A 22,577-nucleotide genomic window follows, 5' to 3' on the forward strand; every position below is an offset into this window, starting at 1 on the left:
TATTATTGACATTAAAGCCTCCTGTATTTGAAGTTTTTCCCCCTGTAATTATGCATACTAAGATTATTCCATATATAGAGGTAGTATTTCTGAGTATATCATAAATACGTATATACATGCTGAATTGATTCCACATTTTCTTTACAAAAAAACAAAACACACACATCATATGAAATAAAACTAATTTTCTCTAAGTAATAATTTGTAGGAAGAATTTTATAAAGAGTTCTGTTGTGTAGCCATTGTATTGAAGTATCAGTAGTTGTCTTAAAACAAACTTTGAATTTTTTTTTGACAGAATCATTTACATCCAAGTGAAGTGATAGTTCAGTTTTCCATTGTTGAATTGCCTTGGGAGCAATAATTTTATCTTTACTATCAATGAGTTGATACAAAACTTTGGAAATTTTTTCATTCAACAATATAAATTTAAAGTAAAAATAAAATGAATGGTGAATAGTCTTTTCTCAAATCTATCAACTGACATGATTTTGAAAAACTTACATATAATTCTTCTTTCTTGCATTGTACAATCATCTGTCAAGCTTTATACATGTATTTTTTTTCTCAAAACATATGCATGTGATAAAAACGTTTCCATCTTTATTAAAAAAGTCACTTATTATTTTTGCACCATGTTCATACCATATTTTGACATATTTTGGTTTATTACCAACTCATATATTTATATTGTATTGTACAAAACTGGCATAAAAAAACAACTTTTGCTTAGATAATATGTAATCCAAAGCGTGAAACATTAGTAAATGTAATTGAAATACATCTTTTCAGAAACCATTAAGTACTATGTTTTATAATTCTATTCATGTATTTGTCACCAAAATCAAGTTATCATAACCTCATTGCCAGGATTGCCAAAAAAAAAATAATAAATAAATAAAAAATAAAAACCAATGACACAGGGGTGGGGGGTTCGAGGCATATATTCGGTAATTTAATTACGTGCATTTAAAAAAGAATTTTCTAGAAGGTTGGGCTTGGGGTCCGAATTTTGACCCCCTTTCAGACCCTCTCTAGATCTGCACATGCTAAATTCATATACTAAATGTATATGTATTATAGCACATTGTCTACCATTCTGAGTATAATGTAATTAAATAATTAAAATCATTGTTAAAACATTCATGTTATTTTTTTTTTCAAACTTGAATTTGTCAAATTTGTTATTCTGTTGATAAAAGTCACATCATAAGCTGTATTCCCTTTATTATTAATAGCTAATTTGTATTTGCACAGGATGCCATTCTGTCATACATGACGTATGAAAAGTGACTGAAATGTAACTGATCATGAAAAGTTACTGAATGGCATATTTTGTCATTCAGTCACCTTTCCAGACCATTCAGTTATCATTTAGTTGACTGAATGGAAAAGCTTCATCCGGTGTTGTAACTACTTTAGGGGAAGAAACCCAGTGTTGCTCTAGGGTAGGTTTATTTTCCTGAAATTATTTAACAATTAATATATGCTTAAGTTTCTTAATGTATACCACGGATATTTTGATGATTATTTTCTTGTTATAATTTGCATGATAAAATACTACTGTCTGCTAATCATATTTGTTTTCATCTAACACATTTCCATGTTTTGAATTTTCTTTTGTGTGTCTTCCCTTCCCCCCCCCCCCCCCCCCCCCAATATCTATTTCGTGCAATTCCTTTAATGTTGCAATATTATATTATGAACTTATTTTATTATGTACCTATTACATGTATATACTATTATGCTTGTATAAATTAAATGTGATTGATATATATCAGTTGTAATTTTGATCCTTGGGGAGAGGACTTACATATAGGCACTGCCTGATGTCCATTACTTTTATGACAGTTATGTATTCATTTGCATTATTAAATATTTCTTTTAATCTTTAGATATATTATTTTCACAGGTTTGTATATAAATACATAGAGCTTCAATATTAACAAAAAGGTTATGAATGAATGAATGGATGGATGAACAAATGAATGAACTGCCCTATTTTTGCCGGAAATATTTAAACCGATCATATGGGTTCAGACATTTACGATACAGGTAATCGTTTGAAATATACCGCACAAAAGGTAAATATTTTACCTATGAGGTAGATCGAGGTCGACGTGTGGGATAGAGACAACAAAAACAAGAAATAGTCGCACAAAAGGATTAACTCAAAAGTCAAAAGATGAACAACACTTAGATAAGGTAAGTTAATTAAACGAATTATTGCGATTATCTCAGTTTATTCCTACGTTAGCCATATGTCGCTTGTCGTGTGGACTTGATAAAAAAAACACCATTCGGGACAAAATAAAACTAGGTCATTCCCCCGTACTTGGTTTGTACAGAGCTAGGAGTGATAGCAATAACCGGAGACACATCTATGATGTAGATGTTAATCTTATACCATCGATTCATTGAAATTTTTCAAATATTTCCTACACATCAACGGTCTGTTCCATTTAGTTGGCGGATCTCGATTTTGCGTTGTGTTGGAATGTCAGGTATGTTTACAAGGTGTCATAATTAATGATTCATGATATGGCTCGGTTTACCTGCATTGGGCTAACTAAAGTCGGGATAACACACGTTTAATGCCGTTAATTTTCATACACACACGTGTCACTGACATTCAATTAGTTGCTTTTACTTTTAGTGAAAAGAACAGTTTATAATAAGATAACTAGTTTACAATGTTCAAACTAAGGCATGTTGTTTTAGGATTGGCTTCGTAATGGATAATACACGTACATGTACATGTACGTCTTTGGTATACTATTGTTATTACAACATATTGTAATCATTTATCGTACCGGTATTTACACTATTTAATGTCGACATAACTAAATGTGTACACAATATAAAGTTTTTAGTGCGATGATAAAATGTTTCAAAAAGAAAAGAAAAATATATTAATTTAGTTTGATGCTGCTTCGTTTCTAAATCAACTCTTCTATAGCTAGCCAGCGGTCTGAATCCCCTTGTATGTATTACCAGACGTACTCTATATATACATCCTGTTCGTTCTTAAACTCTGAAGCAACAAAATAAAGCTATCTAAAGCAGCACGAAGCACTATATCTTACCACAGACAGAAGTATATTTTATTTATTTGTATTTAATATCAAAGTCATTCTGAGTCCTTATGAATGCATGTTTTTCACGAGGATACAAAATGTGTCATGTTGTAAATTGTGTATGGATCAGAGGATATTACATGCAATACTTCTTAAGGCATAGCATTGATCTAGAATCTGCTTCACATGACACAGCAGCATAAACTGGTAAACAAACCATGAAGATCTTTAGTCAGTTAATTGGTTGGTTACGAACATTTATCATGTGTGAGAAAATAAAAAATAAAAATAAAAGTTAACACGCTTCAGATGGCCAATTTTTACTTCAATTATAATAACTTGTTGCTGGTTTTTTAAAATGACTACAAAATTATATTTTTAAATAAATGCCGCGGTATATCAATAGGTACATAAGTACATGTATCACATACTGTTATTGTATTCATGAATACATGAACGTGAAAATTGGATCGACTTGCTGATGGGTCAAACAGGTGATAATATAAATAAATGTGTGTGTACATGTACTTAACATATATGTAACAGACAGGTCTGAGTATGTTTGTTGTGAGTGAACACTATATACAGACGGACCGGATAAACGGGTTGTTCGCCATCCTCCGGGGCCGTCATGCCCCCCAGATGTTCAGGATTAAAGACAAGAGTGATGGCCATAAATTTCAGTCGTTTTACAAATTAGACTAGGGAATAATTTACCTTGACACAATTGCTGAAGGATAAGAACACAGGTCAATACAATTAATCAGAGTGTATATTGTATTGATCTATGGAAACATTGCCGTGTATATTTGTTATCTAAGTTTACAGGCATGTAGAAAAATATGTTATTCAATGTTCCGTTTTGTATTTTTTGAATGAGAGAGAGAGAGAGAGAGAGAGAGAGAGAGAGAGAGAGAGAGAGAGAGCAATAACCAGAACGTCTATTAATAAATTTACATTTTGATTATCTCTAAAGCAAGCGGATTTTCTTCTTATTTTTATTATATCCAATTCAATTTGTTTTTATACATTTAAGCCTTAATACTTAATTTTTGACGACACTCACATTTTAATGTGATACTAAAGTACACGCTTTTGTTTTCAGAAACATTAGCACTTTATTTAGCACTGTAAAACTACGTGTAGCATTTCATCTCAATTTCTATCAAAACTTGAAAGCTGAAAAGCTATGGAATTATTAGAAACTGTTTAACATGTCTAATAAATATTAGGTACATTAAACAAGTGATTTTTTTTAATACAATGACTTCAGCATTGTTATGGAAATACTTCCAAAAAAAATAATTATTATGATACATGATTTCAGCCTCGTTATGGACAAACACGGGGAGGCGCTGATTATTGCCCGGGAAGAGGAGGTGATCAGACATGGGAACGTGTTGTTTGGACTCGTCAAACCCCGCAGGGAGGGGAAAGAACTTCTGCTGGAATCTTCAGCAGCCATGGTCAATGTTCTCCCACGCAAGAGGTTTGTATATTCACCCGGGCTCATTTCTCAACGGCGATTTCCATGACAGTTCACACACTCTTTGTAAAATACGACTGTACATGTATACGTTTTATTTGGCAGCCCTTGTGATAAGGCATTTGGCGGAAATTAACTTTCCAGCAAGTTAGCATAGATTTGGTTTTGCGCATTTCCTTAGACAAATTTACATGTATTTAATTTTCCTGCGTATGAACCTAAAGCAGTGTATTTGATATATCAGAAGTTGTCTAGAACTGACAAAAGACGTTTTAAAAGAATAAAAAAGTAATTCGTTTTCCTATTTTTCCAACTGAACACGCCATCATGATTTGTTATCGATCTGCTAACATACACAAAATTAAAACCTTATCAACACATCATAGAATATTAGCAGTTAACTATATTGAAACCCCCAAGCACTTTTCCTGCTACACGTATAACCATACTAGTTTTGCATTCAGAATTCCCAAATGCAATAGCTTTGGCTGCATGAGAGTAAAACAACATATTTTAATTATGTGGAGTAGAGTATTCGATGGTCATATGGTAGATTGATCATTCTTGTTGCTTTGCTGGCGTATCATGAGTTTCAACTGTGCATCATCGAAATCAATATGCATATGATTGCTGCTAAAGCACAATTGCAACAGTAGCTGGCAACATAACATAATGTTCACCGAAACACGGTCTTGATTTCGTAAATAACAGCCAATGCGGGTGCGTTTAAAAACGCCACGCATGTTGAATATTTTTCATGTTTGCATCTCAGGTTTTTAATTATTTTAAAAGCTTTCTTTAGAGTGGTTGCATTTATTGACTTCTGGATGCATCTTGATATTTGTACCGGATATATATATAAAAGCAAGTGTGCAGTCGGTATGCAGATATAAAGTTTAGCGTGAAGACATTGTATTAGAATTCTAATGCTATATTTTTTTGTTAGTGTTCATTAGATATGCAAACGTCTCGTACCTGGAGTTCTATATAGTGTTTATGATGCAGAAAATGCTCTCTTGGTGTAGAAAATGCTCTCTTGGTTCATTAGGTTGCGTGTTCGATCCCTAACAGCAACAGTCAAAAGTGATAAACCATTATGATAATAAGATGCAACAATTCACTTATAAAGCGCTCGGTACGATTAATTTAAGATTAAGTTCCCGCATAATTATGATATCTCAACAAAATATAGGTCCAAAATGGCACCTTGATAACAATTTTCGCTAGCCAAGATATAAATTTCACCTCGTTCTGAAAACCCAGATAACGGTCTTTGATGGCGTTCTAATATGAATATTTATTTAAAAAAAAATAAAACAACAAATCATGCAATAAATTTATTCAATAAAATCAGAAATCATAGAAAAAATGAATTCAGATATGCTCATTGCGCTGGCTTTGTTATAGAATATACAGAATGGGAAGCAGTGACGAACTGGAGACGTTCCGAGCGGAGCTCCTGAAGCGCCCCCTAGTAGTACAACCTACTGTGTTGTCAGGATCGGGGTTCCAGTCAATCAATTGCTTTTTCTCGGTAGATAGAGGTAGGTAAAACATTAAAGCAAAGACACATAAATTCCATGGAATGAGATTATAGTCGCCTATAAATACTAGTATATGTTTAATTTATAAAAAAAAAATCAAAGTATAATTCTTTCCTTAACACATATCTGATAACACCCAACTGTGTTTTGTAGAGAACTGGACCGTCATGATTAACCAGACTCACCCCAAGATCCTTGGCCGACTACTGATGGGCATTGACGCCGCTAAACGCATTCTGAGGCGTGGGGAGCCGTTTGTTTTAGAGGTTAGTATAAGTAAACCATCGTCAAAAATCCACGGCCAGTCTAGCATACTGAATACGCTTGAAAAAATACGCTTGATCAAATTAGTTTCGTTTTTGGGTACAAAATGTGAGAAAATTTTGTAGAGGCATGAAAACAAAGTTTATTCAGTTATGAAGTTTTTGTATAAGCATTTATCAATCAGATTTCCTTCAAGCAAGTATAAAGAAGCCAATCAGAACGGGGCATGAGAACGAGAAAATTGAGCGAGATGGTCCTCGATTAATAAGCGTTTGTTAGATCCGCTTTTGGTTTTCGATGACGTAGGAGAAGCAGACTTGTACTTGATGTACAATACATTAAATACAACATCTCTAAACAGCCAGCACTCAGTCAATCTTTTGTTTTAGTTTGTATTCAGTGACATCATTCGTCGGCTGTATTATGACGTCGTAAAAGGCGGGACCAGTTCCAATTACAAATACACAGACTGTGAGTTCGGGGACATAGTGATCCGGTATCCTGGGGACTTCCGTCACCAGGGAATCAAATGGGAAATGAAAGTAAGCCTAAAACAGCTAATACAACCAAACTTTTCTGATTATTACACGTTAATATCGCTGTCGGTTGTATTCACATTTCATCAGATTATAAGTTTTATTCTATGAGCATTGAATTTGCGAAACTTCCGTGGGTTATGCAAAAATTTTATCTCACGAGTCAATTTCCTGCTATGCAGTATACAAAATTGAAAACGATATTTTAGTTAAAGTACATATTGCATAAACTATAAAGGAAAATTAGTATCTAACTTCAACTATCAATAAAATATTTAATGACATGACTATTCATGTATCAAAGGCACCCCACATGCGATTTTCGTTTGATGACGTCACTGTGTCAGAGATTCGCATTCGAGACATCAATGAAGCCAACCGGGAAACTAGAGATACCCGGATCATCGCCCTACCACGTGGTCAGTATACAGACCCACACAATCTCAGAGAGACACAATTAATCCAGCTAAGTTTAAAGACCATATGAGCCCAAGCTCGCGCTTTTCAAATCGTGTCACTTTTTTGCACTTTTCCATTAAACATTGGATTCTTGAAAGTCATTCTGTAATTTTGTAATACATGTATCAGATATTAGTATTGGTGACTTTTTCGGAAACTGGAAATTTATTTATTTTCTTTTTGGGGTTCTTTAGTATGTAGACGAAGATTTGTTTAAGGATGCTACAATTCCCAAAATAATTGTACACATAGTATTAGCAATTTAATGCATTTTATTCATTTACTAAGATTTTTTTTATCCAGATGAGCTGCAGACGATACTTCCGGGTTGGACTTTCGATGAAGACATCGCAGAGGAGAAACCGTACAACTACGAAAACTATCAGATCTGTGAGGAACAAAACCACGCCCCCATACCGGCATCACGTGACACAACACGAGAACAAACGGGGAGAATTCGAGGTCGATCCAACCGACACGCACCTGCCCAGAAATATGAGGTGACGGTCGAGCTTCACGCTCCACCGCCATCAAGTTCTTTGATTCAAGAAACAAGTTTTGTTACAAATCAGCAAAGAGACAGCACAGCTTCTTCGGAAGGTATCGGACCCAACAGTGGGAACAGATTTATGCATAGACATCAAGGCAGCGGAAGTGGACGTTCGGAATCCTCCAAAGCAGACAGTGGTTATGAGGGGGAGGTTGAAAACGGAGGTTTTGAGGCCCAGAAATATGGGCGGGGAGGGAACAATTCAAAACTCAGGAAAATTAATACCCCTATTAGTGAAAATCGTGTGCCATATGACAACCATGCATTCAATCATGATAATGAATTCGAAGTTCTTCCAACAACCGATTCATACCGAGGTGATGAATTTGTTAGCAATCATCGGACAGATAGATATAACGATTACTACAGCAGCCAGAAGTCTCCCAAACACATCGTATCACGTGATTATGACGTTGGTGCGCATGCGCGACAGTTTCAGACGATAGAGCAGTTGGACGCAAGGAGTTCTTATTCCCACGCAAGTGTTATATAACACATGTGATCACGTGATGTGTCGTTACCTACAACAATTGTACATTCCTTCCTATAACAGATCATATTTATCGTACATTATCCAATTTATCATCATTGTATAAGCTAATTGTTTGTTATAGGGTATTTTAACTTAGCGTAGCTTCCAACGTCCATGTCGTTTATGATATTCCTTTGTTATACCTGCTGAAACAGGTGTCGTATACAGACGTAATTGGTTCAGGTCGATTTATATTTATACCATGATGTATAATGTGATAAAATTAATTGCGAGGAATTTGTAGAGATGCCCATGCATACTATGTTTATTTTTCTTTTGCTATTATCCACATGAACAATTTCATAAATGTACATTTGGATGCATTCATGGGGTTTAATGAAACTAACAGTTTTCGTACCTGCTTGGAAAATGGTCTACATGGATCCAACAATCAATTGCACGGCCTGATTATTGATTTGTTGATCGATTGCATTTATCATATTTAGTTATAAATTCTTTTTTCCTTTTTATGAAATTTATGTAAAATCTAGGATGCGTTGAACAACTAATACAATTGTAGTTGCGATTTCCATGGCAGCGTTTTGGTAATCAATTATTATGAGATGATTGATAACAAAGATATTTTTTTTATAATAATTTATTAATACAAAGGCCTTGTTTCCCCCCCCCCCCCAAAGATAACCTTTTTATCTTTTTTGTATAAATATTGATGTATCCACATTAATTAAGTCTATTTATATGTTAATCAATAAATAAAAAGAGACGATCGCTTGTTGTTATTCAACCTTTATTTTATGTTACTTTAGAGACTGGATAGATGGGGAACATCAAAGGTAAAGGTGTGGCGTCACATATGGTCCTAGTGTTACCTTCTCAAAAAATCATAATGCATTATGATTTCGATAGCGATTAAAAGGAGAAGCGTACATAACGATAATACATTTATAAGGGTATGCATACACATGTAAAATTGGCAAAGAGAATGTCTGAATGATGCCAACAAATTTGTAAATAAACTAAATATATTTCATACATTTATTGACTAATGATTGGTCTTTGTAACCTGGTAATGGCGTAATTTTTCCCCGTCTAGTTTTACATTTGAAGAATTGAATAGTCATTTTAATTAAATTAACAAATTGCAACGTAACAGTCAGTGAGGGTTTTTTTCCAAACAGAGTTATCATTCTTTACGCTCAGGAGCCCGTCTTTTGTTTGCAATAACATTTAAGCAGCCTCAGAATAGATAAGTGAGCTTCGATTTAAAATAAATAAATCTACATTTAAGACTAAGATTCATATTATAAACAATTCAAATCCATTTAATGCAATATGATAGATGATGCAATTGGGCTTTGAAAGTTTCAGTTTTGTGAAGTAAACCGAATAAAGGCCAATACTTTTAGACTATTGTGTAATAACAACTAGTAAAACTACCTTGAATTTAATTAGTGTCCTGCATTTATGCAATAAAGTTTCGTTTAAAGGCTTTAATGTTGACCAAATAAGAGGGGAAACGAATTGTGGTACTACTCTCAAGTTTAATAAATATATAGACTATAATAACTATATAAAAGTACATCTTTATTTTCCAAAACCACATATTTTAACTGAATTAAAGTCACAAAACAGAGCAAGCCATTAATATGACGTTAATCCGAAGTACCAGTAGATCAAATTGAAAAAAAAATCTTGAAAGACTCTTAACAGTTTTTTTAGAGATTGATTCTTTTTTGGTTTAATTCCATACTCGTTACAACTGAGAGAAAAAACCCTGTATTTCTTCCAATTTCCCATAGATAACAATTATCCAAACAAATAGTTGGATTACGTCAACAATATGATGTCGTCACACCTGTGCGTGATGTCATCACTATTTGTGTGGTCGTATTTGTTATTGTTTAAGCAAGGGTGTTGCTCCTCCGTACAACCCGTATCACCCATTCCAGTTTCATTTTCACTTTCACAATTTGATTCCTTTTTGTCCGAAGTCAATAACTTTGAATCGGATTCCTGTTTAGTGTTGAGTTTTACGTCACCGTGACGTGTCGTGTTTTCATTGGATGGACACGGATGTTTCACAGAATTACGATTCGGAGACAAAAATGTTCGTGTTGTTCTGAAACTTCCCGTCCAGTTCAAAGAACGCCGATGCCAAACTTTCTTAAGTTCGGTCTGGACCTTTCAAATCAAAAGATACGTAAAATGAGTAAATAATCAGTGATGAAGTTAAAAAAAATGGAGCTGCGTGACAGTGCAAGCTTGGAAATGTTCATTGTCAAGTTATAAATTTATTCTCTAGTAGCTCACCTCGCCATTAAGGAAACAAAACAGCATGGCAAGAATAAAGCCCTGCAAAGAAAAGTATATAGTTAATGTTAAATCATTTAAATTAGTTTTTTAAATTAGTTCAACTTTTGTCGAAATCCAGGTTTTAATGGTCTTGTATAGTGTTTCATGGATTCACTCTTATTTTGAATGAAAAAATAAAAATTCATCGAAGATCGAAATTCACAAAAACTGAGCCACCATGTATGTTGATTCAGCAGTAAATGAAATAATAAGTACAGAAATCAAGTTATTTACCTGAAACGAGTTAAAGAACAGTTCCGACCACAACAGAATGAAGTAAGCCATGGAGGTCTCGTCTATATAGTCGAAGCTTGTCATCACGTAGTTCACAGAGAAGATGATGTTATATACGCCAAACAGCGGAATCAGGATGAGGATAGATTTAGCCAAGCGCCTGGAAAACCAAGGTCAAACTAGCTCATTAAAGCGTTTTAATTAAAAACAAACCTGATAAGAGTAAAGTGATTCTTGGAAGAAATTGAAGTTAAAATAACGACAGACATTGATAAAACAAAATCAATCAGTTATTAGAAAAAAATGTTCGCAAAGCAATAAGAAACACAAGACTAACTATTGAAATCGCGATGTAACATAATTGGAGATTAACTCATAGCACGACAAATTACGTATTCACCAAGGTATGAGCTAGATATACCGTATACCAGAGACACATTGCGTGCTTTATCATTCACATTAGACCAATGAATATTAATAATTAACATCTTCACCTATACCAAGCCATGCACCCAATCATAAACCATATCAATCTATCTGACAAGTGATCGAAAGTTAAGATGCATTTATAATACCGGATAATGTACCCTGAATAGTGATGAAGATCTTGTAACTCTTTTGTTAAATTAGAATAACGGCAAATTTTCAGAAAGAATGAGTAATCCGAATGATCATAGTTCTTTACATTTATGAGAAAAATGACATATTACAGACATTACAGATATTTCAACTAAAAACAAAAAGCAAATCCAAATATTTGTATCACTTAATACGATATCGACGCTATCTCGTTCCCGTATTTTTAATTGCATACAACGTAATATGTATTCAACTACATCATGCACAATATAATTAAGTCTTATCAAACATCAAGTTAGTTTTCCAAAACTAATCAACGAAAGAGAAAATTATGCTTCATACGAAAGCAACATAAAAAGCTCAACTTCCGGTTTACCTTATCATGTGACCATCAATATGACTATAAAGGAATAAGAAATAGACCACAAAAGGTAAAATATTCGTACAATCAGATCACCACATCGTGGCTCTTAAAAATTGAATGAAAGGAGGACGAAAGTACCGGGAAAATTGAAGACTAGCATTTTGATAGTAAGTCTGGAGGCCAGTGTCAACTTTTGCAAAAAAACCCTCGTAAGGGGGAACATGCATCTTTTTAAAATGATGCTTGCGTAATTATTACTAGTTCATGTAACTCGATGGGTGGCAGCTTTTAAAACGTGTGCAGAAGCCAATCAGAATATGGCATGAATTATTCATGAAATCTAGACAAGTTCAGCAAAAGTTGTTTTTTTTTTTTATTTTTACAAATGCGAGACTGGCCGAGGCCTTTTAATTTGCACTCATCAAGTCTCTGTACTTCTGGAAATTCTTACCTGTACCGGAAGCTGCTTGTTTTTTGTCCGGCTGACGCATGAAGTTTAGAGAATAAGACTCGAACGATGTTTATGAAAATGATGAACTGAATCTAAATAAAAATGACAAATTTACTCATAATTATTAGAGCATTTCTTTCCTCTAAATTGAAAGGATATCGCTTCGAACTCTGAACAATGGAGTACAACTTTTGCATTTGCTTCCATTTGCTGTGACAAACTTTAATACGTCCATTTGATTTTATTATTTCGTGGACCGTATATATATACTATATTGTATATATCATACTGTGATTTGAGTGGACCATAAGTATGCACTAAAATCTTACCAGTACTGTGATTGTAAATGGGCCATAGATGATAAACATGGTTAGCTTGTTTGTGTTGATATTCCAACAACTGTAAAACAAAATATAAGGGTTGCTGTGTTATAACGTACTATTCTTATCTTAAATGATATAATGAATAAAAAAAATAAATCAATCAAAATACTACATTTAAAGTTTAGAAAAAAAAACTTTCCTTTAACAAAAGTATAACACATACTCTAATTTAAATTGTTTTGCATCAGCAAGATTTGCGATTGCAAATTGTATTCTGGTTGCAAATTAAAGGTTACAAACAGTTACATGAAGTCATGAAAATCATGAAATCGCTATTTCGCGAAATGAAGTGATGGCAAATACAGTATATATAATAAGAAAGATGTTTTGCAGTTTGTGTCCAAATAAAATTGTTCCTACTTACAACTCGTTGAACTCAAATATCCGAACAAATACCCACGGCAGAATAAAACTGAGTGGGAATACTGGAAGGAAAGAAAAAACTTGGTTAGCTATAAAACACTGTACAATGTATTCCAGGGACCCCCCCCCCCCCGACAATTTTGATTGGTTTTACATGTAACTACATCAATACACATATAAAATCATTCTGAACCAAACCAAATTCAGTAGACGGTATGTCGTCGATCAAATGAACTTTAACAGTTCTTTATCGGTTTGTTCCGAGGTCAGGGTGTTGAGATCTATAGTCCCACTCCCATTCCTAACAATCTATAAATAGCACCCTCCTACTTCATAAATAACCCCCATCCAATACTCACACCATCCCAGAAGCATGAACCACTTGGTCCGGTTTCTCTCCATGAAAACGGAAACGGAAATGAGTATCTGTAGATAGAGGGCTTCCACAAAGATCCACATGTAGCTGGCGGCAACGATATAGTTAAACAGAGTGAAGAACAGACGACACCCCCAGTGCTAAAATATAAACAAAGCGATAAAAAGAGCTTTTTTCAACATCACAGTACATAAGATATTTAGATTCCGATTGTGTAATCCACACTTTCCAAGAATTATATATACATGTATGCCCTTTGTCCTGTCATCTTTGGGAGGAACAATAGCAATTATATACTAGATTATCCCAAAAGTTTTATGGCATAAAGAAGAATATCGGTTTTTCCTTAACATTCAATTCATTTTTGCAAAAGGTGAACTGGTCTATTGAGATTCAATGAGCTAGTTCACGGTCAGGCACCTTTGATTGATCTAAAAACTTTTTTCAGATAAAACATAAATTTTTAGTCTTGGAGCCTGCAACCTTATTGACTTCCTTGCCTCTATCGCCAAAGAGCTACCATAGTGTTCATGGTGCAATCGGGAAGCGCATTTGTCATAGGTTGAAACATTAATCAAATTCAAGCGCGGGAAATCGATGAATATTTTCAATCTTTGACAATGTGATGTTACAGTAGAGGTTTTAAACAGATATAATTATATATTTTAATCTAAAAGAATGCAAAAATTAAGAAAGCAATTAAAATACCGAAATAGAAGCACTCTTGCAGGGAATATTTATACTTACTGATACGTCATCTCTAAATTTGATGACGCCATTTTCATAATACACGTCACCGGGGAAACCCACGAACTGCACAAAAAGGTTGTCTTTGATGAAAGACATTGTGGCTCGCAAGATGAACGACACAAACAGGTTGATGTGGATGGAGTTGCGCGCGCAGTGGAGCTTTCTACAACAGATAGCATGGTACTACTGATATCAAGTTTCCTGAGTGATATGGGAACTGCAAATTACTATATTGTTGTATTACTAGGACTGCCTTTATAGTTCGAGTACAGAATACATTTTTAACTTTCATTTTAACTTACTTGAAGTAGACCATAATGATGACGGCTATGACTAATGACCCGAGAGATAACCCGTACCCAATGTTGTACATCAACCGAACTGAGTCGGCATATTGCTGAAATTAAACATGGGACGTTGAAAATTAGTTTTTAAAAATAGAAAAAAGAGTCAATTCAAATTATGAAAGATTTCTTAAATTTTATATAGCATACTTAATAAAGAAGATGGGGGAATAAGATGGCGCAAATGCCCATTCGGTTTAGTTGTAAAATACAATTTTGAATTTATTTTTTCCCAATTAAATCTTGTCAAATATATTATAAGACAGGTTTGCAAAAGCACGATTTCTAACTATCATATTCAGTTTTTAATATATTTAACAAAAGATAACCCCCCCCCCAAATATTGTCTGAAATTGTGGTGGTATCGAGCCCATAACATAAAAAACCTAGATATATAAGGTTACTAGCTTATGTCAGGTACTCTAACCATTGTGCCATTTCAGACACAACAAAGAAGGCTGTTTAAATATTATGTATGACTTTGGCCACGAATTAACGGACTTGTATTATTTTTTCAAAACGTTCAATTGTTAAGATACAAAATGATATTTTTAAAGCATAGTGGGTCATCTCCCCACGTTTTCGTTGATTGAAATCGGCTTGTTTTCCATTAGACCTTATTTAGACTATAAGAAAAATATGGAGCACAGACCCACTCTATAAAAGAAAGTGCATTGAATATCTAAAACATGACAGTATTTGCAGGTTTTGATACGAATACGCCTGTTTGAGTCAACATATTCCAAGTATTGAATATGTTTATAGGTTAAAAATAAATAATATGTTAGATATATATTGTTTTAAATGATTTTTTAAAACAATATCAGATTTATTGATATTTTATTTTTTCAGTAGCTTGTACGACCGTGTATGGGCATTTTACACGCCTTATCCACCCATCTTCTTTTTTCTACCGAATTAAATGGGTTTTCCGATGGCATAAATCGCTATTGTAACAAAATCTCAGACGCTGCATGTTTTTGTGTACCTCAATAAGCGCAGGGACCGAGCGGGAGTTATCCCCCGTTGTTGCACCGATGCACTGGGTAAAATTGGTCCACGTCCGGTTGTTGAATGGATTGACCAACCATGTGCCATCCTCCATACACTGTCGGGAGGCGTTTCCTGAAAAAGTACAGAAATTGTTGTACAAATTATTATCTCTTAAGGGAAAATATCCAAGGAGTATGCAAAATCTTTTTCTTAGTTACTGCTGTCAATTTTAATATTGATCATGCATGCATTTGCATAGACGTGTTTGTGGACTTACTGGTGGTGTCAATGTTCTTGATGTGGCTGGGACAGGGTAGAACGGCTAGCTGACCCGCGGGGGTGGGGGGCCAGCACATGATGTTGTCCCATACTCTCACACATTGGGAAACTGTCAAGGATTTGATCAAACAATAAAAAAAGACATTAAAAAACATATTACTGCATGCTCTCTCTGTCTCTCTCTGTCTCTCTCTCTCTCTCACACACACATATGTGAATAAGACTAGTGCATTATATTATATAAGCAAAATTCTATATTTATTAAAAAGTGGCACGTGATGAACTAAGGCAATAACATGTATCTAATTTTGTTAAATGTAATGAACTTACAAAATAGAAGGAAAAAAACAGGTCAAATTTTAATTATGATATAATTAATATATAACCTTAGAAATACATAAACGACATTCAAATTTTACCCCGGGAAATAGATATAAGCACTATACTAATAACGATGGAGTAAAACATCGTATAAAGAATCTAGTTAGAGCTTTTAACTTTTACAGGTGAACTAAAAATTTTGACCCCGCGGTAAAACCCACAAACATGTAACAAGCAGCAGCGCGCGCCTTTCGCATTAAGGCTCATTATCAATTTCACAGTGATGTTTAGGAGATCTGTTTTCTATCAATTTACGATAAAACATGAACGGTTTTTCCGTATATATTCCCATTCACCTGTTAATGATGTCGACAGATCTCGCGAGATTCCCTTTTCAAAGATACAGACTCATTTTTGGCTAACGATTTGACGAATATCTTTCGATACTGGTTTTTCTCCTTTAATCATTGTGTTAAAATTCAATCTTTTTAGTTTATTTTTTCCCCATCTGGATAAACATTATAGAATAAAAATATTTCCACATAATTGTCAAATTCAATCGCATCTTCTCGGGCCTTTCAGATAAGCGTTGAATGTTGATTATTTCAAAATTGTGAAATTTCTCTCTAGGAATTTATGGTATAACTTATTTGTGTAACTAAGTGAAAATCTTATAATTTGCAGAACGTTTATAACATTAATTCATTTCATTAAAAATGTTCATTTATTACGCTATATGCATGTATACAGCTTTAAATAACGATTGAAAAACTCCCCGTCTTACACATGTAGAAAAATATCCCCTTTGCCTCCGTTTTTCATACAGATAATCATTAATTTACAGTTAAAACAAGTTTCACTTTACAAGGAAAATTCTCCATTAACCTTTGACTCTGATGCTTGATTCCACTTTTTGACGACCATGAGTCATGATAGTTTGGAGATAAATAGACAGCTACAGAGATCGATCGTCAGGCGCGTTTGATGTATAAAAAAAACCTCTGATACGGAGGGAACATACGAATGAAATACACCTGTACACGTACATTTGTTTAATTTCATGCAATAGAATATGCTCAAATCATTATCGATTATTCGATATATCGATTATGCAGATGACATTGATATGCCATTTTCTTAAAACAAATGCAAACTACTCAAAATCACTAAAACAATTAATGAAAAATTATGACTGATGTTATTCGACAACAGAAGTTGGGAGTTTAGAAATTGAAGTTTACAACTCTGACTACATGTCTATGTCTATGCATCAACCTTTTATGAGTCACCATCTTCATTTTAACTTTTTAGCAACAGGTTAATCATGATGCGCTAATCGAGTGACTGAATCATGGCTGACTTTTCTGTGAACCCGGTGAAACAAAGGTGCAACAATCCAGTAACATGCATTGTGACGCTATTAAAACATCAATCTTGGAGGGTAGCCGACCGTTACGGTTTAGAAGAACCACCGTATAAAGCATCTATCCGGACCCCGATTTGTTTGTTCACTTGTCCCCTTTTACAGATTTTATGCAGCATATTAAGTATATGTCCATTAAGATGATTTCCCAGATAACTGCAGAATGTTTTTTATTCTTTAATCATTTCATCAAACCATGTACCTGAAAAGAAAATCCTTTGGTGAACTGTTTTTTAAGCAACACCTTTTATTATTGCCCGTCCTTAAATATCTTTAGTTCATGTTCACAAAGGTTTCATAAGGTTGTATCATTTTCAGTTGAAGTGAATTTTGTAGAACAATTCCATGGACGCGCAGGTAAGTATGACGTCATACGTTCATTGTTTTTTTAAACGTCATATAGTCTTTGACTTATGCATCAAGTTCCTGTTACTCTTCAGTACACTGCAACAACAGCATTGCAGCAATCCACCCTACACTAATTGTGCAATTGCTTTATAAATTATCCTGACAGTGTTACCCCAATCCCACCTTTTCAGTTGATCTCGAAAACACCAAGTATACCATGTAATTCAAAACGAAATCATCTCAAATCAGTTTGATGCATTGGCTAGGTGGGCTAGCTGCAGAACTGTAGCTCCCCGGTCAGAAAGAAATTACATGTAGATGGGCGACTCTCTCTCTCTCTCTCTCTCTCTCTCTCTCTCTCTCTCTCTCTCTGCTGGTAACCGTTGTCATTCAATAATACATGTACAAACTTAAACTATTCTCTTTTAATGTAACGACCGTCTCTCACTGAATAAAATACAAGCTCCACTGTCTCAGACTAGCTGCTTTGTTAGAAGACGTAGAGTCGAACAATTAATGGTTTATGATTCATGACCAAATTATATTCTGTCGTGATATGACCAGCAGCAAAAGGGTAAAGGTTCTTGGAAGGGTATTTTCTTGCGTCAAAAAGCATGACAGCGTAAAATCTAAATGTGCGAAAAGAAAAATAGCATTAATATTTTATAATCGCCCATAAAATAAATATTTTTTTCTCCGTCAACCTTTCTATTTTCCGGTTAACGCAGGTCGATATACATGTATTCGTTGACAACAACCCATAATTTTCTTTGTATTAGAGAGTCAAACCATAACTACTTTTCCAGCTTCTGTTATGTAGACATGTGTCACAACCTTGTAGGTTTGGACTTCGTTGGTATATTCTGCCTAACCCCCTCCCCTTCCTTCCCTCCCCCTTTAAACATATAGAACCATTTTAACAAGAGCTTGGACTTTGGGTACTTGTGTCAAACAGCAATGTGACGTAGGCCTGTCTGTTTCACTACTGGCCACTCGGCCATTGCTCTTTGAAATCAACAAGATTTGTCTGGCTTTTGAGCTTAGACTACCCAATTGGTGTATATTTCGCTTGAAACCGCGTCATTTCTAACCTGTTTTGACGCAAGAAATAGATAGCTAAGTCCAGCTGAAAGTCCAAGGTCTTGTTAAATTGGTTCTAACTTGCCCACTTAAACCCTAAACTGGACCACAGGTGTCTTTATTTCTCTTTTACCGATACATCTGCGTTTTATGTTAACAAAAATCGGATACGCTAATATGAGTAATAATGGTGAGTGCAGGCAATCACTGTGAGCTCTAACGACAACGCCTTGACTTCCTTTTTGTCACGTTGATGCATTCATATGGTAATTTTTAATCATTGCTCGCCCCAACGGTCGCACCATAAAACATATTCATAAAGAAAAACCATAATCATATGCACATACATAGTAAACTTAGTTGATATTGGGGGTGAAAATGTTGAAATCGGATTAACCTATTATATAATACTACAGTCCAGTTTCTTTCTCTTATGTCACTTTAAGACATTCCGTCCCGACATTTACACTAATCTAATGTTTACATGCACTGTGTACACAAATAAGACTGACCTGTGTGTACTTCACATATATATATATAGAGTCGACTGATAAAACTTAAAAACATTCTTTGTTTTGAGTGCGATGTACATACATCAACTATAGATCAAACATTCTATTGTACCGGATTCAATGTACATGTGACGTCATGACTACGTCAATGTTACTACAATCTGCTGACCCGGGACACAAACACATCCTATAAGGTTACCTTAATTCTTCTTTAGCGAAATACGTAAACAATGTTTGCTGTATTTCAAAAGTTTTCAATCTTGTTTTGTTAAAGATATCGTTTTTAGAAATATAACACTTTATGTTTACAAATAATTAGATGTTACGTAATTTTCTAAGGAAACCTGGTAAATTTTCATATTTAAATAGAAATAAAAGAAATCCAAAACTTTGTTTTGATAATTTCATGCATGTATTTAGGACATGTGCTTTTATTTGAATTTGTTTAGACCGCGTAAACATTCTCATTCAAATTGTAAATAAGAAATACGATATAACTACGAGTTGATAAAGAAGATTTGTAATGATTTAGAAGTTCAGACCTGGGCGGGGGGTGTTTTGATCAAAATTTATTTGTCAAACCTATGATTACTCCATATGTTAAAGAGGAGTAGCGGTTTTCCAGTAGATATTATAAATACACGATTTCAGAAAATCGCCCAACACGCTATCTGAATGCTACCGCTTATTCCTCAATAAAACGGGAATTAACCCCATAGAGAATAAAAAACCTGTTCCATTACCGTTTGTTTACGTCTTAATATCATTTCTGCACGTTTGTTACATTGAAGATATCATATATAAGGATGACCCTTCAAGCAGTGCTACAGACATTTGACCCGGAGGTCACAGTCAGCGAATAATGAATGCACACAGCGTGTAAGAAACAATACACACCGAATTACCGTCATATCACAAGAGTAAAACCATCAATCTTTGTTAGTAGACACGGATCTCTCTCTCTCTCTCTCTCTCTCTCTCTCTCTCTCTCTCTCTCTCTCTCTCTCTCTCGTCTCTCCATCTGTCTTGCTTTTTTCTCTTTGACTATCTTTCTCTTTCTTTCTGTGTCTATCTCTCTCTCTCCACTGACCATTGACACGTGACATGGTGTTCCTCTCCGCGGCGATTAGTCCCGTACACTCCAGCTTCTTCCGTGTTAGCGCCTCCTTCTGGTCGGCGCTGTCAAAAAAGGATTCTACATCCCGGAAAAACTCCAGATTGGACTGGTTTCTCATCACTGTGTTATTCCAACAAGTCTCACTAAAATGAACACTTATTTCAACAACAGTCACGAGTCCTAAGTCTTTAGATCCCACAAATCGAGAAGTTCTTTTCTCATTTCAGTCAAGGTCTGAGATATCACTATAGATCTCATGCAGTTTTTGCTAAAAACTTGAAACACTTACCTTGTTAACGTTAATTATTAGAATTAATTAGGAAGAAAAAAAACCCAGACTTTGACTCTTTAAGAGCTTTGCGTACTTTAAAACACGGAATTCATATACACAATCACAGGCTTCGAGTTATACTTCAAAACGATCCTTGTAATTTTCTTCTTCAAAAGCATGCTACGCGTCTTCTCTGTGTTTACACAATCTTAAATTCTCCTCTTCTTATATCCCAATAATTAAAATGACTTTGAATAACCGAAGTCTTTAAAACATCCTTGTTTGAAATTTTAGATTCAACACATTTAGTGTCTGTTGCGACACAGGGTGAAAATGGAAATGAATACGACCCAAGGAGATGCGCCCAAGCAGTTATCTCAACTGCCTTACCGGCAAACGCATTAGGTGTAAAGCTATATTTCTCAGCACTAGACTTTCTAGTGTCCACTATTACAGTTACGGCCAGTGTTATCCATCACACAAAGTGCGGCGAATATAAAAGTTGTTTTTCTCCCTGTAATCACCTAACAATGAAGTCGTTTGTCAATTTAATGTTCCCTTTTCCTTCGATAGATCGAAGCCGTACTGGACGATTTAGTCGGTCCCATATTCATAGATATACCGATAATTCATCCAGCGGGATGTTTGATGGGGGGTTTCTTTATCGAAATAGCATTAAGAAATCTTCTTGATCTTAGTATTTGTTACCGTGCAATCTTAATTTATCTTTTTATTTACTTATATTACCTATCTACATATGTATTTATCAACTTAGATATCTATATAAACATGTGTACACGATATTATAACGGATAAAGTATTCTATCCTAAATTACATTGCTATTGATGGGCTATATAATTTGATTTTTGATTTCAATCTTATATTCATATGCAAAATTTCCCCCCCCCCCTCTCTCTCTCTCTCTCTCTCTCTCTCTCTCTCTCTCTCTCTCTCTCTCTCTCTCTCTCTCTCTCTCTCTCTCTGTGAGATACACGGCTTGATTAAATGGACGTGTTTACAGCTCCCGTGATAAAATATGCCCCATGTTCACTCGACCAAACATTCTCTCTCCCGACACTGTCATCATTAATTAATTGTTAATAAGGTGACCGCTACGGGAGACGATATAGACAAAGGGCGTCTTACATTGTACTGCCCTACTATAATCTTGCTGATCAAAGATTGAAGGAGGCGGATCCAACAATTTGGACAATAAAAAAAGTTTCATATGCATCATCTGTCTGTTAATTTAACAGTTTTAAAGAGCATATAGTAAAAATCCAACTTGGGTAAACGTTGTATAAGTATTAAAAAAATATTGTAATTATTGGGTCACAAAAATAATTTATTTATCAACTCTGCTTTCCTAGATTGATATCAGATGTCTAAAAATCTATTGTATTCATACAAACATTGACAAAACAGAATCACGATTTAACTAGTTTTAGTCTACAAGTATATCCATATAATATAATATATGTCTGCGTGTGTGCAATTATTAATCGCATTACACTACGTGTATATAAATTACAATACTTACTATGGAAAGCCGTATGGTATCCCCACATTATTATTATATTTTACTATATAATATGGTCACAATAAAAATGTCCTACCAAAAATAATC

General features: G+C 34.5%; 2 protein-coding genes across 4 annotated transcripts; one reads left to right on the forward strand and one right to left on the reverse strand.

Moving 5' to 3' along the window:
- Nucleotides 1–2,044: 2,044 nt before the first annotated feature.
- Nucleotides 2,045–8,541, forward strand: LOC105328971 (uncharacterized). 2 transcript variants are annotated; one of them, XM_011430062.4, is made up of 7 exons: nt 2,045–2,205; nt 4,405–4,566; nt 5,971–6,107; nt 6,261–6,373; nt 6,761–6,913; nt 7,212–7,326; nt 7,670–8,541. In XM_011430062.4, the coding sequence occupies exons 2-7, from the start codon at nt 4,412–4,414 to the stop codon at nt 8,407–8,409; spliced, it is 1,413 nt and encodes a 470-aa protein (XP_011428364.3). In that variant the 5' UTR covers nt 2,045–2,205; nt 4,405–4,411; the 3' UTR covers nt 8,410–8,541. The 2 variants fall into 2 exon arrangements, with proteins under 2 accessions (XP_011428364.3, XP_011428365.3); XM_011430063.4 differs by lacking the exon at nt 2,045–2,205 and adding an exon at nt 2,483–2,504.
- Nucleotides 8,542–9,980: 1,439 nt separating this feature from the next.
- On the reverse strand, nt 9,981–21,579 carry LOC105328972 (secretin receptor). 2 transcript variants are annotated; one of them, XM_034461654.2, is made up of 13 exons: nt 20,652–21,579; nt 15,876–15,986; nt 15,594–15,730; nt 14,564–14,658; nt 14,259–14,424; nt 13,495–13,651; nt 13,137–13,197; nt 12,719–12,788; nt 12,390–12,481; nt 11,951–11,974; nt 10,996–11,155; nt 10,720–10,761; nt 9,981–10,590 (listed from the first exon to the last, which is right to left on the reverse strand). In XM_034461654.2, the coding sequence occupies exons 1-13, from the start codon at nt 20,794–20,796 to the stop codon at nt 10,237–10,239; spliced, it is 1,614 nt and encodes a 537-aa protein (XP_034317545.2). In that variant the 5' UTR covers nt 20,797–21,579; the 3' UTR covers nt 9,981–10,236. The 2 variants fall into 2 exon arrangements, with proteins under 2 accessions (XP_034317545.2, XP_034317546.2); XM_034461655.2 differs by lacking the exon at nt 11,951–11,974 and having other exon boundaries at nt 20,652–21,577.
- Between the last annotated feature and the right edge of the window lie 998 nt (nt 21,580–22,577).

Source organism: Magallana gigas, chromosome 10 (genome assembly GCF_963853765.1).
Source record: "Magallana gigas chromosome 10, xbMagGiga1.1, whole genome shotgun sequence".
Taxonomy (NCBI): domain Eukaryota; kingdom Metazoa; phylum Mollusca; class Bivalvia; order Ostreida; family Ostreidae; genus Magallana; species Magallana gigas.

Coding starts and splice junctions, on each gene's coding strand:
- LOC105328972 (XM_034461654.2), bottom strand. CDS start 20,796: ATGAGAAACCAGTCCAATCTGGAGTTTTTCCGGGATGTAGAATCCTTT. Junction 13,198..13,494: donor GTTCATGCTTCTGGGATGGT/GTGAGTATTGGA, acceptor CTTTCCTTCCAG/TATTCCCACTCAGTTTTATT. Junction 12,482..12,718: donor CATTTACAATCACAGTACTG/GTAAGATTTTAG, acceptor ATTTTTATTTAG/ATTCAGTTCATCATTTTCAT.
- LOC105328971 (XM_011430062.4), top strand. CDS start 4,412: ATGGACAAACACGGGGAGGCGCTGATTATTGCCCGGGAAGAGGAGGTG. Junction 6,108..6,260: donor CTTTTTCTCGGTAGATAGAG/GTAGGTAAAACA, acceptor TGTGTTTTGTAG/AGAACTGGACCGTCATGATT. Junction 7,327..7,669: donor GATCATCGCCCTACCACGTG/GTCAGTATACAG, acceptor TTTTTTATCCAG/ATGAGCTGCAGACGATACTT.